Consider the following 12,192-nt stretch of genomic DNA (forward strand, 5'->3'; position numbering starts at 1 on the left):
AAAAAGATGTTGGTTAAAAAAAAAAAAAATAGGACTGACAATGCCAAGTTATACAGGGATATATTCTCAGAATTGGGTGGGACTCAACTTTTAAGCATCTCATCCATCAAGGTCTATAAGAGCAGCCTCTAAGTCTCAATCACAGTCTAAAAAGCAGCAGGACAGATTCTAGCACCTTGACACTCAAATCATGGGGCAACCCTCCTGCTGCAGCAACAGAAACGGGAACTTCAGCAACTGAGTAAGTTAATAAAGAATATTTGATTGGCACATTTAACTGGATATTGGGTGGCCAGTCTATCTCTTAGCAGTCTTTTTCATTTCACTAATTGACTTATAACAAAAGCATGAAATGAACACTGAAACCAAACCCTTCCAAAGGAGAAAAAACATGATAACCTGAAAAATCACAACACCGGTTGCTTTTCTACATTTTGTATGATAGAATGTCATATTGCTTCTTCCTTTTACTATGCATTCACTTATTCCAGATAGAAAGCATTTAGTGTGATCTGTTGTTTTCATTTCCACTTGGAATCTCATCTTAAAAATATTAGCTACCCATATTTGCTTAGTTTAAATATGTAAGCACAGGATATTTTAGCATTTATGTCCTAGTTGATGGGCATGAGACAACTCCCTTTAAGTATTCATTCAAGGCTCAAGTTGGTTTCTAATAAATTCTTGAAATTCATGGCATTTTTCATCTAACATCTGTTTTAGATCTATTCCTATGTAGATCTTCCTTTCAAAATTCCTTAAATAAGTCATTAAATGCTGATCTTACTACAAATCTATTTTCTTTTCCACATTATGATTTCCCTAACTGATTCCATTTCCTTTCAAATTGGGTAAAAATTGTGAGTGTCATTTTTTACATTCTGAAGATTTATTTTTTTATTTGGTAGACTTAGAAGATTGTGCCATGTGGCTGCTTGGCAGGACCAAATGGTGAATGATGTATATTTAAAAATCTTTTTAACAACTAGATTTTGACTATCTTAAAATGTTAGAATCAATGACTTTGATATTCTCAATTTCCTCTATAATTCACCATCTTTACAGCAATATTTACTCTGGTGATATGCTTAAGTACCCATTTCCTACTTCATTGGAAAACAACCTGCAACAAAATAATGAAAACTATACCTCAGTGAATTTTGTCGTATGTATTTTTTTCTAAAAGTGAAGTCGCTTAGTCGTATCCGACTCTTTGTGACCCCATAGACTGTAACCTACCAGGTTCCACCGTCCATGGGATTTTCCCGGCAAGAATACTGGAGTGGGTTGTCACTTCTCCAGGAGATCTTCACGACCCAGGGATTGAACCTGGGTCTCCCACACTGTAGGCAGACACTTTACCATCTGAGCCACCAGGGAAGTCACCAGGAATTTTTTTTCTTAAGTGTTCATTAAATAATTTATGACACACACATACAGTCACACAGACACACACACCCATTCTTGTGCTTATCTATGCTTTTCTGACAACAAATAAGCAATCCTAGGTGACTATGAGGGTCTCAAATCTTATGCTAGGATACAATGAACAAGAAAAAATAGCCCTGAACAATAAACAGAGCAAACTTGTGTTGTATATACCACACTTATTTAGTGGCTATTATAACTATTTGGTTACAAGTAAACACTTTGATAAAGAGTCATGATAAATCCATAAGATATATGTTTTATATAAGCATTTACTGTGCTTAGCTCAAGTTTGGATGTTTAATCCAGTGAACTCTCTCACTGTCAAATAAATCCTGAAGACATTTGAAAATCATTTTCTAAAAAGTCCTGACCCTGCGGGAATCAATCAAATAACTAAAATAACTTACACATGTGTATAATAGTCGTATTGTTTGATTCAGAGTGGTACCACTGGAACTAAAACTACAGTGCGTTGTTCAACCTCTAGAACAAAAAGCTCACATTAATCCAATCTGCACTGCTATCTTCTGCTTAGGAGAGGAAAGCCTTATCAAGCCCACAAAAACTACCAAAAATGCCCAGGAGAATTGTAGCATTGAACTGAATTGCTCACACACACTTCAAAACCTGTTTCTCTAAACATTACTACTTTGGGGAGGACTCTCTAAAACATCCCAAATCTCATTATTGTTGCTGTCATCATATTTGTTGTTTTTGTCATTAAATGAGAGCAGCAGGAAGCATTCTGAAGGTGCGGGTGGTATTGAAAGGGTGTGAATAAGCCGGTTTGGTCAAAGAATGTTTACACAGAAGATAATTATAGGCAGCTGCTGCCACTGTGGTTCAGAACTTTTCCTGACCACAAGCACCCTTGGTTCATTTTCAGTGATTTCTTCAGCGGCTAGAGTCACAGTCCCAAAATAATGTTCCCTCGGAGAAGGCAATGGCTCCCCACTCCAGTAACTTGCCTGGAAAATCCCATGGATGGAGGAGCCTGGTAGGCTGCAGTCCATGGGGTCGCTAAGTCGGACATGACTAAGTGACTTCACTTTCACCTTTCGCTTTCATGCATTGGAGAAGAAAATGGCAACCCACTCCAGTGTTCTTGCCTGGAGAATCCCAGGGATGGGGGAGCCTGGTGGGCTGCCGTCTATGGGGTTGCACAGAGTCGGACACGACTGAAGTGACTTAGCAATTAGCTCCCATCTGATAGGAACAGAAATTCAGGGTCTCTAAATTGTGATTTCCCTAAAGCGTACATGGAGAAGGCAATGGCACCCCACTCCAGTACTCTTCCCTGGAAAATCCCATGGAAGGAGGAGCCTGGTAGGCTGCAGTCCATGGGGTCGTGAAGAGTCAGACACGACTGAGTGACTTCACTTTCACTTTTCACTTTCATGCACTGGAGAAGGAAATGGCAACCCACTCCAGTGTTCTTGCCTAGAGAATCCCAGGGACAGGGGAGCCTGGTGGGCTCCCGTCTATGGGGTCGCACAGAGTCGGACACGACTGAAGCGACTTAGCAGCAGCAGCAGCAATACACATCTTTGCAATTCCAGTTCTCTGCATAGCAGATGTACAGATGAAAAGCTGGAATGAATGCAATGACCTTTATTTCAAGTAAAACAAATCACAATCAATCAATAAAATACAACAACTCACAATCAGTCAAGTATTATATCACATTGGTAACATTTTCAGGGGTTCCCAGGTGGCACAGTGGTTAAGATCCTGCCAGCCAATGCAAGAGAAACAAGAGACATAGGTTCAATCCCTGGATCAGGAAGATAACTTTGAATAGGAAATGGCAACCCGCGCCAGTATTCTTGACTGAGAAATCCCATGGACAGAAGAACCTGGGATCTCAAAGACCCTGGGGTCTCAAAGAGTCAGACATGACTGAGCATATATACACAAAACTTTTGAGTTAAAGACCTGAGTTGAAATAGGTGTAAAAATACAAGCTCCATTATTATTTTAAATAAACTTCCTCCTTCAGTACCATAAACAATAGGAAATAAAATATATAAATCAACTGGTCTCTGTTCTAGCCTCAATTTTTTTTTTAAATTATCTTGTAAGATCATCCATATCTAAGTTACATACTGGCTGAAAACTATTCCAAAGGTAGCTAAACAAGTGGAATTTAAAAGAAAATTTAATAGTATTTGAAATACAGTATATACTAAAGGTAATCTTCTTTCTATTTTTCCAGTCATGGGGCAATGGTCAGAAGCCCTGTTGGTATAACAGCCTTCATTATTCTTTTATATATCTCACACTGAGCATCACCTTACCATCATTATAAACAGTATACATTTGAGTATAAACTCTCATGCATCTAAATTTCTGGAGAAATTACAAAAAGATTAGTGGTGGCAGGTGAATGGACATTTATGGGCTGAAGCACACTCTACAAGAAACAGACCAAATATTAGCCTGGCTACACTGATTGTCTACCTGAGACCCTGGCCCTAGAGACATGCTTGGAATAGTGAATTATTATCCTAACATGGGGAGAAAGAAAACTAAACCATCACAAGAATGTGTCTGGATTTTTTGTTTGTTTGTTTGATACTAAGTTTATTCAGAAGATTTTTTTTTTAAACCTCTTAAGCATAATTTTAATTTTTTTTTTTTTGGTGGGGGGCAGGGGTTGGTGAGCTGTACCACACAGCCTGTAGGATCTTAGTTCCCCTATCAGGGATCAAACCCAGGGTCTGGGCAGTGAAAGCACCAAATTCTAACCACTGGTCTGCCAGGGGCTTCCCTCATTTTTTTAATTTTAAATATTAAATTGAAAAGGGATGCTAAGACCTAGGTAATTTCTTGAAGACACTGAGCAGTGTAAAAGAAGAATTTCCAAATTTCCGTACAAATAAAACAATGTGTCAAAAAGTGGAATTTAGACACTGGCTACTAACACATCTCAAACATTCCCTCACTCAAAATAGTAATTTATATACAAATATTAATGTGATATTTTTCTGGTACTTATGATGATTTAATTTTAAACACAAACCTCCCCAAATCAGATAGTGCCAGACCAACTTGTGCTTACTCACCCACAGGCGACATTTCGGGAACCCCTGCCGTATACGGGCCATCCAAGAATCTGGGTTCGTTGTCGTTGATGTCCTGAATCTTGATGACGAACTCAGACTCGGGTTCCACGGGCTTGTTGGTGAGCCGGTCCAATGCTTGGGCTCGAAGTGTGTAGTAGGCTTGCTCCTCGCGATCCAGCCTCTTGGTAGCATGAATATCCCCAGTGTTCTCATCAATAATGAAAATGGAACTTGCCCCTTCGCCTGACAAGATGTATTTGATGGAACCATCTCCTTTATCAACATCAGAGTGAAGCTGGTGAAAAATTCATGTGAGATGAGATTAACTTACAAGAGAGTCAGCGATATGGAGATACGTAAAAATAATTCTAATGTCAGGCAGCAGCACATGAAATTTTATTGTTCTTGGAAAGATAAGCGGACCCGTATTGTGCACAGCAGAAAAGGCTATTTAGAATGTGTCAGCTTGCACTAGTGAGCAAGACAATTGCATTTCTTCTGGTACCCAGCCTCACTTCCAAAGGAATTTCATATCATTCCCAAAGTTAGAAACTTGTCTATCTTTGCCAGTTTTAGCCATCTTCGCTGACCAGAGCAGATATTCAGTAAACATGTACAACCAGTCAATTCGATCATATTCCAAGCAAAGGGACTTGTTCGAGCGCATTCATAAGTTTAGATCTAATACATTATGTAAAGTGCTTAGAAATCATCACATCCTTTTCGGGTACCCTTTCCTAGCACCCCCACAACTTCTCATGATTATTAAGTATGGATGGCTGTCCAGTCACTAAATGAGTCTCCAAATCCTTCTATATTTTAAAATTTGAAGCTGGAAAAAAAAATTACACTGCTCTCTGAAGTAGGAATTTTAAATCAATATGTGCTTGAGACTTCAACTAAAACCTTTCCTGAAATACCAAGCACTGCATTAGATTTGCATGATTAACCCCAGCTCTGGCTGCAGGGGCAGCCCCTACTGATTTGCATTTCATATCTGGAGCTGTCCCTTCTGTGTATGTCAGAACATTATGTCGAACAGAGGAACCTGAGGAAACTCGGAAATAATTACATCTTTCCCTGAACTTCATAACCTGAGAAATGCAGCACCCAATCCGGAATTTCAACAATCTTTCATCCTCAGGAACCGCTGTGATTCCGGACTGCAATTAATACAAAGGCGAAAACCCAATTTACCAAATAGCAAGGCTGCCTTGCAGAACTATGTTGGCACTCTTTAAAAGGCAAGGTGCATGGGGCTTCCCAGGTGGCTCAGTGGAATCCACTGAGTGGATTCATCGTAAGAATCCACCTGCCATCGCAAGAAAAAGACCAAGTGTTAAAAATATAGGATATGAGAAACTATTCAGGCAAGTAGGTACCCAGTCCATTTCCATCTCTAGCTGTTGAGGATACTGCATTTGTACCATGAATTTCTGTGAGTGATCCTTCCATTGCACTGTAACAGCTGTGTTTATACTCGGCTTCGGAATACTTAAGTACCTGATTCATCCTTTTGTTTCTGTAGTTTTCAGCCAGGACAAAATGATACAAAAAAATTAATTTCTGGCACAAGTTTTAATTTAGCTTTGTTCAGAGTTGCATTAGCGAGTGAATCACTCTGCAGCAAGATTATCCAGCATATGGAGAAGATGTGTTCTTGAAACATAATGAATTATTTAATTTTCTTAAGTCATTCTCAGGGTGTCTATTACATACATATGTAATAGCTTGTATGAGACAAGCTAAAAATCCCTAAAGTTTGACTTATTGAGTCCTCTCTGTGTTCCAGGAACTACTGTTAATATTCTCTACAGAGTAACCCATCCCAGGCTCACACTAACTGACTTCATCATCCTTTTAACAGATTAGGAAACTGAGGTAGAAAAAGGCCTGCGGTCATGTGGCCCCTCTGCAGCTGCATCCCTACAAGTGGTGCTAGTGGTAAAGAAGCTGCCAATGAAGGAGGCATGAGAGATGTGGGTTCGATCCCAGGTCCGGAAGATCCCCTGGAGGAGGGCATGGCAACCCACTCCAGTATTCTTGCCTGGAGAATCCCATGGACAGAGAAGCCTGGTGGGCTACAGTCTACGGGGTTGCAAAGAGCTGGACACGACTAAAGGGACTCAGCACACAGCACGCACAGCCTGGTGGAAAGCCCGTCCTCTACTCCTGCACTGGGATCCTGCCTCTGGCGGACAGGCTGTGTCCTGTGAGGGGAGGACATTAAAAGCCGCTACAAAGGAGAACTCAACTCAGGGCAGAATAAAGCAACCCATCCCCACCATATCGCCCGCCTAGATCTTAAAGATGCTCAATGCTTCCAGGGGTTTACATCAACACCCTTCACAACGTGCCAGAAGGGACCTTTCTGACATCAAAGAACAGCAGTAGACTCCACCGCACTCAACAACACAAAGACCTGAGTCCAGAGACAAAAGATGACAGGTGAGAATAAAGCCGGGCTCCCCGGTGGCTCAGTGGTAAAGGATCCGTCTGTCAATGCAGGAGACGCAGGTTCAACCCCTGGGTTGGGAAGATCCCCTGGAGAAGTGAATGGCTGCCCACTCCAGTGTTCTTGCCTGGAGAATCCCATGGACAGAAGAGCCTGGTGGGCCACAGTCCACGGAGTCGCAGAGAGTCAAACACGACTGACGGGACTGAGCACAAGCACGGAGCAGAGTCCCCCGCTGCACACACCTCTCACAGCCACTCTCTCGACCCCTCCCTTGCCTCATCTGTTCCTCTCTGCATTAGCAGAGGGTCTCTACACTATTGCTGATGGTAGTGTGAAATATTAGAAAGAGCTTCTGACCATGGAAATACATAAGTAATACCCAGGCTGCATCTTTAACCAAAGGTATGGGCTCCCATTCACGGGACCAGCCCTTGTGATTCATTTAACTAATTCCTATCAACTGAAGACGGCCGTCTTCACAGCATGGTGATCCGATGTTCCCGGGGTATTCAGGTAAGGGAGGACACCTTCCTCTCCATGAAATCCTGACTGACCTTCAGCCTGAGCTCTGATGCCATATTTGACGTTATGTGATATCGTTAGTTTTCTCCATTATTGAGCGCGAAAGAGCTGAAAGGTAAAAACGGTTTATATTGCTTGTTTTCCCAGTCATTCAAGGATCAGCATTCTTCTCTTCCACATCTAACTGCCACCACCATCACCAACCCCTCCCCCGCCACACACACACATGCACACACACACATCCATTGCAGGAGCCCTGAAATTCACCACCCTCCCCATCACTGACATTTTTCTCCTAGCTGGGACTATTGCTAGGCTTGTAACCAATGCCAAAATTCAGGAGCATAAAAACGCTGTGAGTCTAACCTGGTGTATTTGCAAGGTTAGTAGAGGCATCTGTGGTTGAAAGTAAATGATCAACCAGGAAACATTAAGATGGAGATGAAATTATCAATGATTCACACACTAAATCTGTAAGGCTTCACCCACTACACTAACCTTAATAGGTGAAGTGAAACCCATGCTGTTAGGAAAAACTAATACCCTTCTGTGATGGAGAAGCATGCTCAGCATAGAAAAATGCTGAGAAACTACCGAATGGCACTCTAAGACGTGTGTCAATGCAGTCTCCCCCGCCTCCTCCACACACACACAGACACAGCTACACAGTCTTTGTAAATGACTATTACAGACTAGAGTAGGACGCTTTACAGGGAAGACCTCTGGCCAGGGAAAAAGAAATTTCTATGGTCCCAATACGGTAAGTGAACAAATTAGCAGTAAATGAAAAACACCATAAAAACAAAGATTTGTACTCAATTTGGAGCAGAGTTGAACTCATGATGTTTTGCCTGTTTCATCTGCCAATATCCCCGTAAACCTGATCTTTTGATTCAACTAAGCAATAACAAAATCTTGATTTCTCACCAGAAAAAAAAAAACTCATTTTTACTGTCTGCATCTCTATATCTTTTTCAAAATATTTGTTGTGGCTCCAAAAGTAAATATTTACTTTTTTTTTTTTTTTTTTTTTTGGCAAATGAGCACACAGTGAGGAGCACACATCTCTTAGCTGAGTCCAGCTCATGATAAGGCTACCAAACAAGCATAGAGGCGAACCAAGTATGATGCGAATCCAGTGTCTCTGTGTCACCACTGTGTCTGATAACAATGTAAGAATATGAAACTGTTGGATTCCATCATAATCTACCCAGGCCAGGATGCAAAGCACACGTCACATGTGCCTGAAGTATAATCTGTTTAATAATCCACTATGAGGAGAAGATGGGACAAATTGGGAGAGGAACACTGACATAGATACACTACCACGTATAAAACAGAGAGCTAGTGGGAAGCTGCTGTCTGGCAGAGGAAGCTCAGCTCAGCACTCTGTGATGACCTAGAGGGGTGGGAGGGAGGCCCAAGAGGGAGGAATATATGGATACACAGAGCTGATTCACACTGGACAGCAGAAACCAACACAATATTGTAGAGCAATTATTCTCCAGCTAAAAAACAATAATAATAATCCACTAGGCCTCCATCATCCCACACTCAATGGAATACGCACTCATCACCTCTAACCCATTAACCCTTTCTTCAGTCTTTCTGAACAATAATCCCAACTTGGAATCTTAAAATCTTCCACTCGGGCTGTAACAAAACTCCCCGGCAACTATTCACGTTGAATAACTCACATCATCTACGCTGTTACACTGCATGTCAGCAATGATCTTCCTAAAACTACAGTGAAGTACAGTATAGGGTGTGTCACAGCCTTCATCAAATATATCTAATTGCTTCCCATGGTCTCTGGGTTTAACCCCAGATCTTAAGCACAGGCTCCATGTGGCCACGGGCCATCCCCCCAGTGTCTCTTTCCTGCATCCCAGAGGGCTCTCTACGCCCCAGGCACCTGGGATCAGTCACTGCGGCCGGAGCAGAGCAAGCATGTCCATCCCTTTACAGACCCGGCCTCCATCGTCTCATCCAGCATCTGACACCCAGCTCGACATAACGAAAGCTCCCTTTTACTGAAACCTTAACAATCCTATTTGCCCCCCAAGACATGTTGTTTGCATTTCTCTGACAAAATGCCTTTAATTCTGCTTTCTACTGAAAATCTGGTTTAGCTGTTTTCCCACTCTAAGGGCTGGTTTCTCTTTATCATCATATTCCACATACTTAACAAACTACTGTAGTAAATTTTGTAAATTTATAATTAACTTTGTGAAACAGTAGTGCCTGTTTTATTTCCATTTCTATCCTTTTAAGTTTTAATAGCATTAAGTAGAAAGAAAAGAAACTAAACAAAAAACATCCCGTATCTCTGGTTTGTTCTCGCTAATCCTCTGAAACCAGGGAGAGGGAATTCAAACACCTTGTTTTCTATGCCCAGGGTAATACTTGCACACTGACACCCTTGTGTTCCCCAAGAGGCAGAGTCCTGCAGGGACAGGCATGCTTTCTTATTCTTGCTTCCCTAAGTCTTATACAGTACTCCACACAGACACAGATGCATAAAGAGGGTTTATAGACTGTTGGACGTTCTCAGATGGCAGAAAACCATGTTCTTGATTAAAGAATCTGCCTGCAGTGCGAGAGACCCGGGTTCGATCACTGGATCAGGAAGATCCCCTGGAGAAGGGAATGGCAACCTACTCCAGTATTCTTGCCTGGAGAATTCCAGGGACAGAGGAGCCTGCTGGGCTACAGTCCATGAGGTTGCAAAGAGTTGAACACCACTGAAAAAATAACACTATGTTTTCAATTTAAGATTATAAAGAACAACAACAGATCAATACACTGCATTCTAACATTTTTCTTGCATTTATTTAATCAACTAGGACCTGATATAAACTACCTGGTCTATCACTGTGATCCATCTGAAAATGGAAAATATTCCTCAATCTACTGAGGTAAAAAAATCAATTCGATATACTGACCCACTTTCTTCCCTCCATGAACACGTTCCACTCTGCTTGTTTCTGGCCCGACTGTTGATCTTGTCTTTACTCTCCTGGTTCCCCTCCTCTATAAAATACCTGCACTTGAACTTCACTGAACAATTGTGACAACTACTTGAGATGATGTAGAAGGGTATGATGATAAATTACTATAATGTCAGGACTGTACTTATTAATGTTTTGCTTTTGAAAACATTACACTTTCATATCACAAAAAAGGCCAATATAGTCATCAGATGAAACTGAGAATGTTATCATGAAAGATAATGTTTATCATGAGAGTTTTGACACTAAAAATATAAAACTAAAAAAGAAAGCCTCCGTGATCCTCAATGATGAAATACAATGATGGAAATACTTAATGTTATATTTAACATTATAATTAATTATAATTAATGTTATATTTAATTTTTCTGTAATGAATACTTGAATTAAAAAATGCAAAATGCATATTATAGAAACAAAAGTTTATGCTGCTACATTTCTGTGCAAAAACGGAGTAATGATGGCTGAACACAAAATATGCATATGTTCCTTTGAACAGCATGTTAACCCATCAGAGAATGATTTATATACTGAACATTAGGCAAAAGATTTCTAAGGTAAATTTTCTACTGCTGATTTACTTATTCTAGTTTTTTTTTTTTTTAAAGTTTAAAACTGTGTTACAGATTGTTAGAACTCATGCAGTTTACTTTTGCTAAAATTTCACAAGGTTAAAATAATAAGTATGGAGGGCAGATTTAAACAATAATTGGCAGGGAAAAAAACTGCTTGAATATACACATTACGTGCAAGTTTTCTTTTCTCATTATGCTTTTAAATAGATATTTTCCACTTACCACTGGACACGATGTAATTATCAAGCTGTTGAAGAAATATTACAGATGAAAACAAGTACAAGAGTCATTTTTTTTCTGGTTGAAGTATTCCTAATTTATAATTATCATTGTGATCCAGGGTAATGGAACACAATTTTCTTGTGAGGCATCTTTGAGGAAGATGCGTGGTTTAAGAAGTATAGGTATTAATTACTACGTGCATACACACTAACTCGCCTCATTTGCGTCTGACTCTTCACAATGCTATGGACTATAGCCCGCCAGGCTCCTCTGTCTGTGGGAATCCCCAGGCAAGAATACTGAAGTGGGTTGCCATTTTCTTCTCCAGGGCATCTCCTGACCCAGGGTTCGAACCCATGGCTCTTCTGTCTCCTACACTGGCTGGCAGGTTCTTTACCACTAGTGCCACCTGGGAAGCCCTTCATTACTACACATAAAGGGCTTCCCTGATGGCTCAGTTGGTAAAGAATCCACCTGCAATGCAGGAGACCCAAGTTCAATTCCTGGGTCGGGAAGGTCTGCTGGAGAAGGGATAGGCTGCCCACTCCAGTATTCTTGTGCTTCCCTTGTGGCTCAGCTGGCACAGAATCCGCCTGCAATGCGGGAGATGTGAATTCAATCCCTGGGTTGGGAAGATCCCCTGGAGAAGGGAAAGGCTATCCACCCCAGTATTCTGGCCTGGAGAATTCCATGGACTGTATAATCCATGAAGGTGAAAAGAGTTGGACATGACTGAGTGACCTTCACTCACACACTCACAAAGTAATAAAGGAGAAGAATATGACACATAACTATTTAGGAAAGATTAAAATAGATGGGGAAACAGTGGAAAGAGTGTCAGACTTTATTTTGGGTGGTTCCAAAATCACTGCAGATGGTGACTGCAGCCATGAAATTAAAAGACGCTT

The 12,192-nt window shown here is 40.9% G+C and overlaps 1 protein-coding gene across 2 annotated transcripts in view; it reads right to left on the bottom strand.

The window, feature by feature from the left end:
* Positions 1-12,192, bottom strand: part of CDH7 (cadherin 7) — a 139,932-nt gene that overhangs the window by 69,669 nt on the left and 58,071 nt on the right. For both annotated transcript variants that reach the window (XM_018039794.1, XM_018039793.1), the window contains exon 3: positions 4,497-4,791. In XM_018039794.1, coding sequence (XP_017895283.1) covers positions 4,497-4,791 — 295 coding nt within the window. The remainder of the gene's footprint in view (positions 1-4,496; positions 4,792-12,192) is intronic.

Source organism: Capra hircus, chromosome 24 (assembly GCF_001704415.2).
Source record: "Capra hircus breed San Clemente chromosome 24, ASM170441v1, whole genome shotgun sequence".
Lineage (NCBI taxonomy): Eukaryota > Metazoa > Chordata > Mammalia > Artiodactyla > Bovidae > Capra > Capra hircus.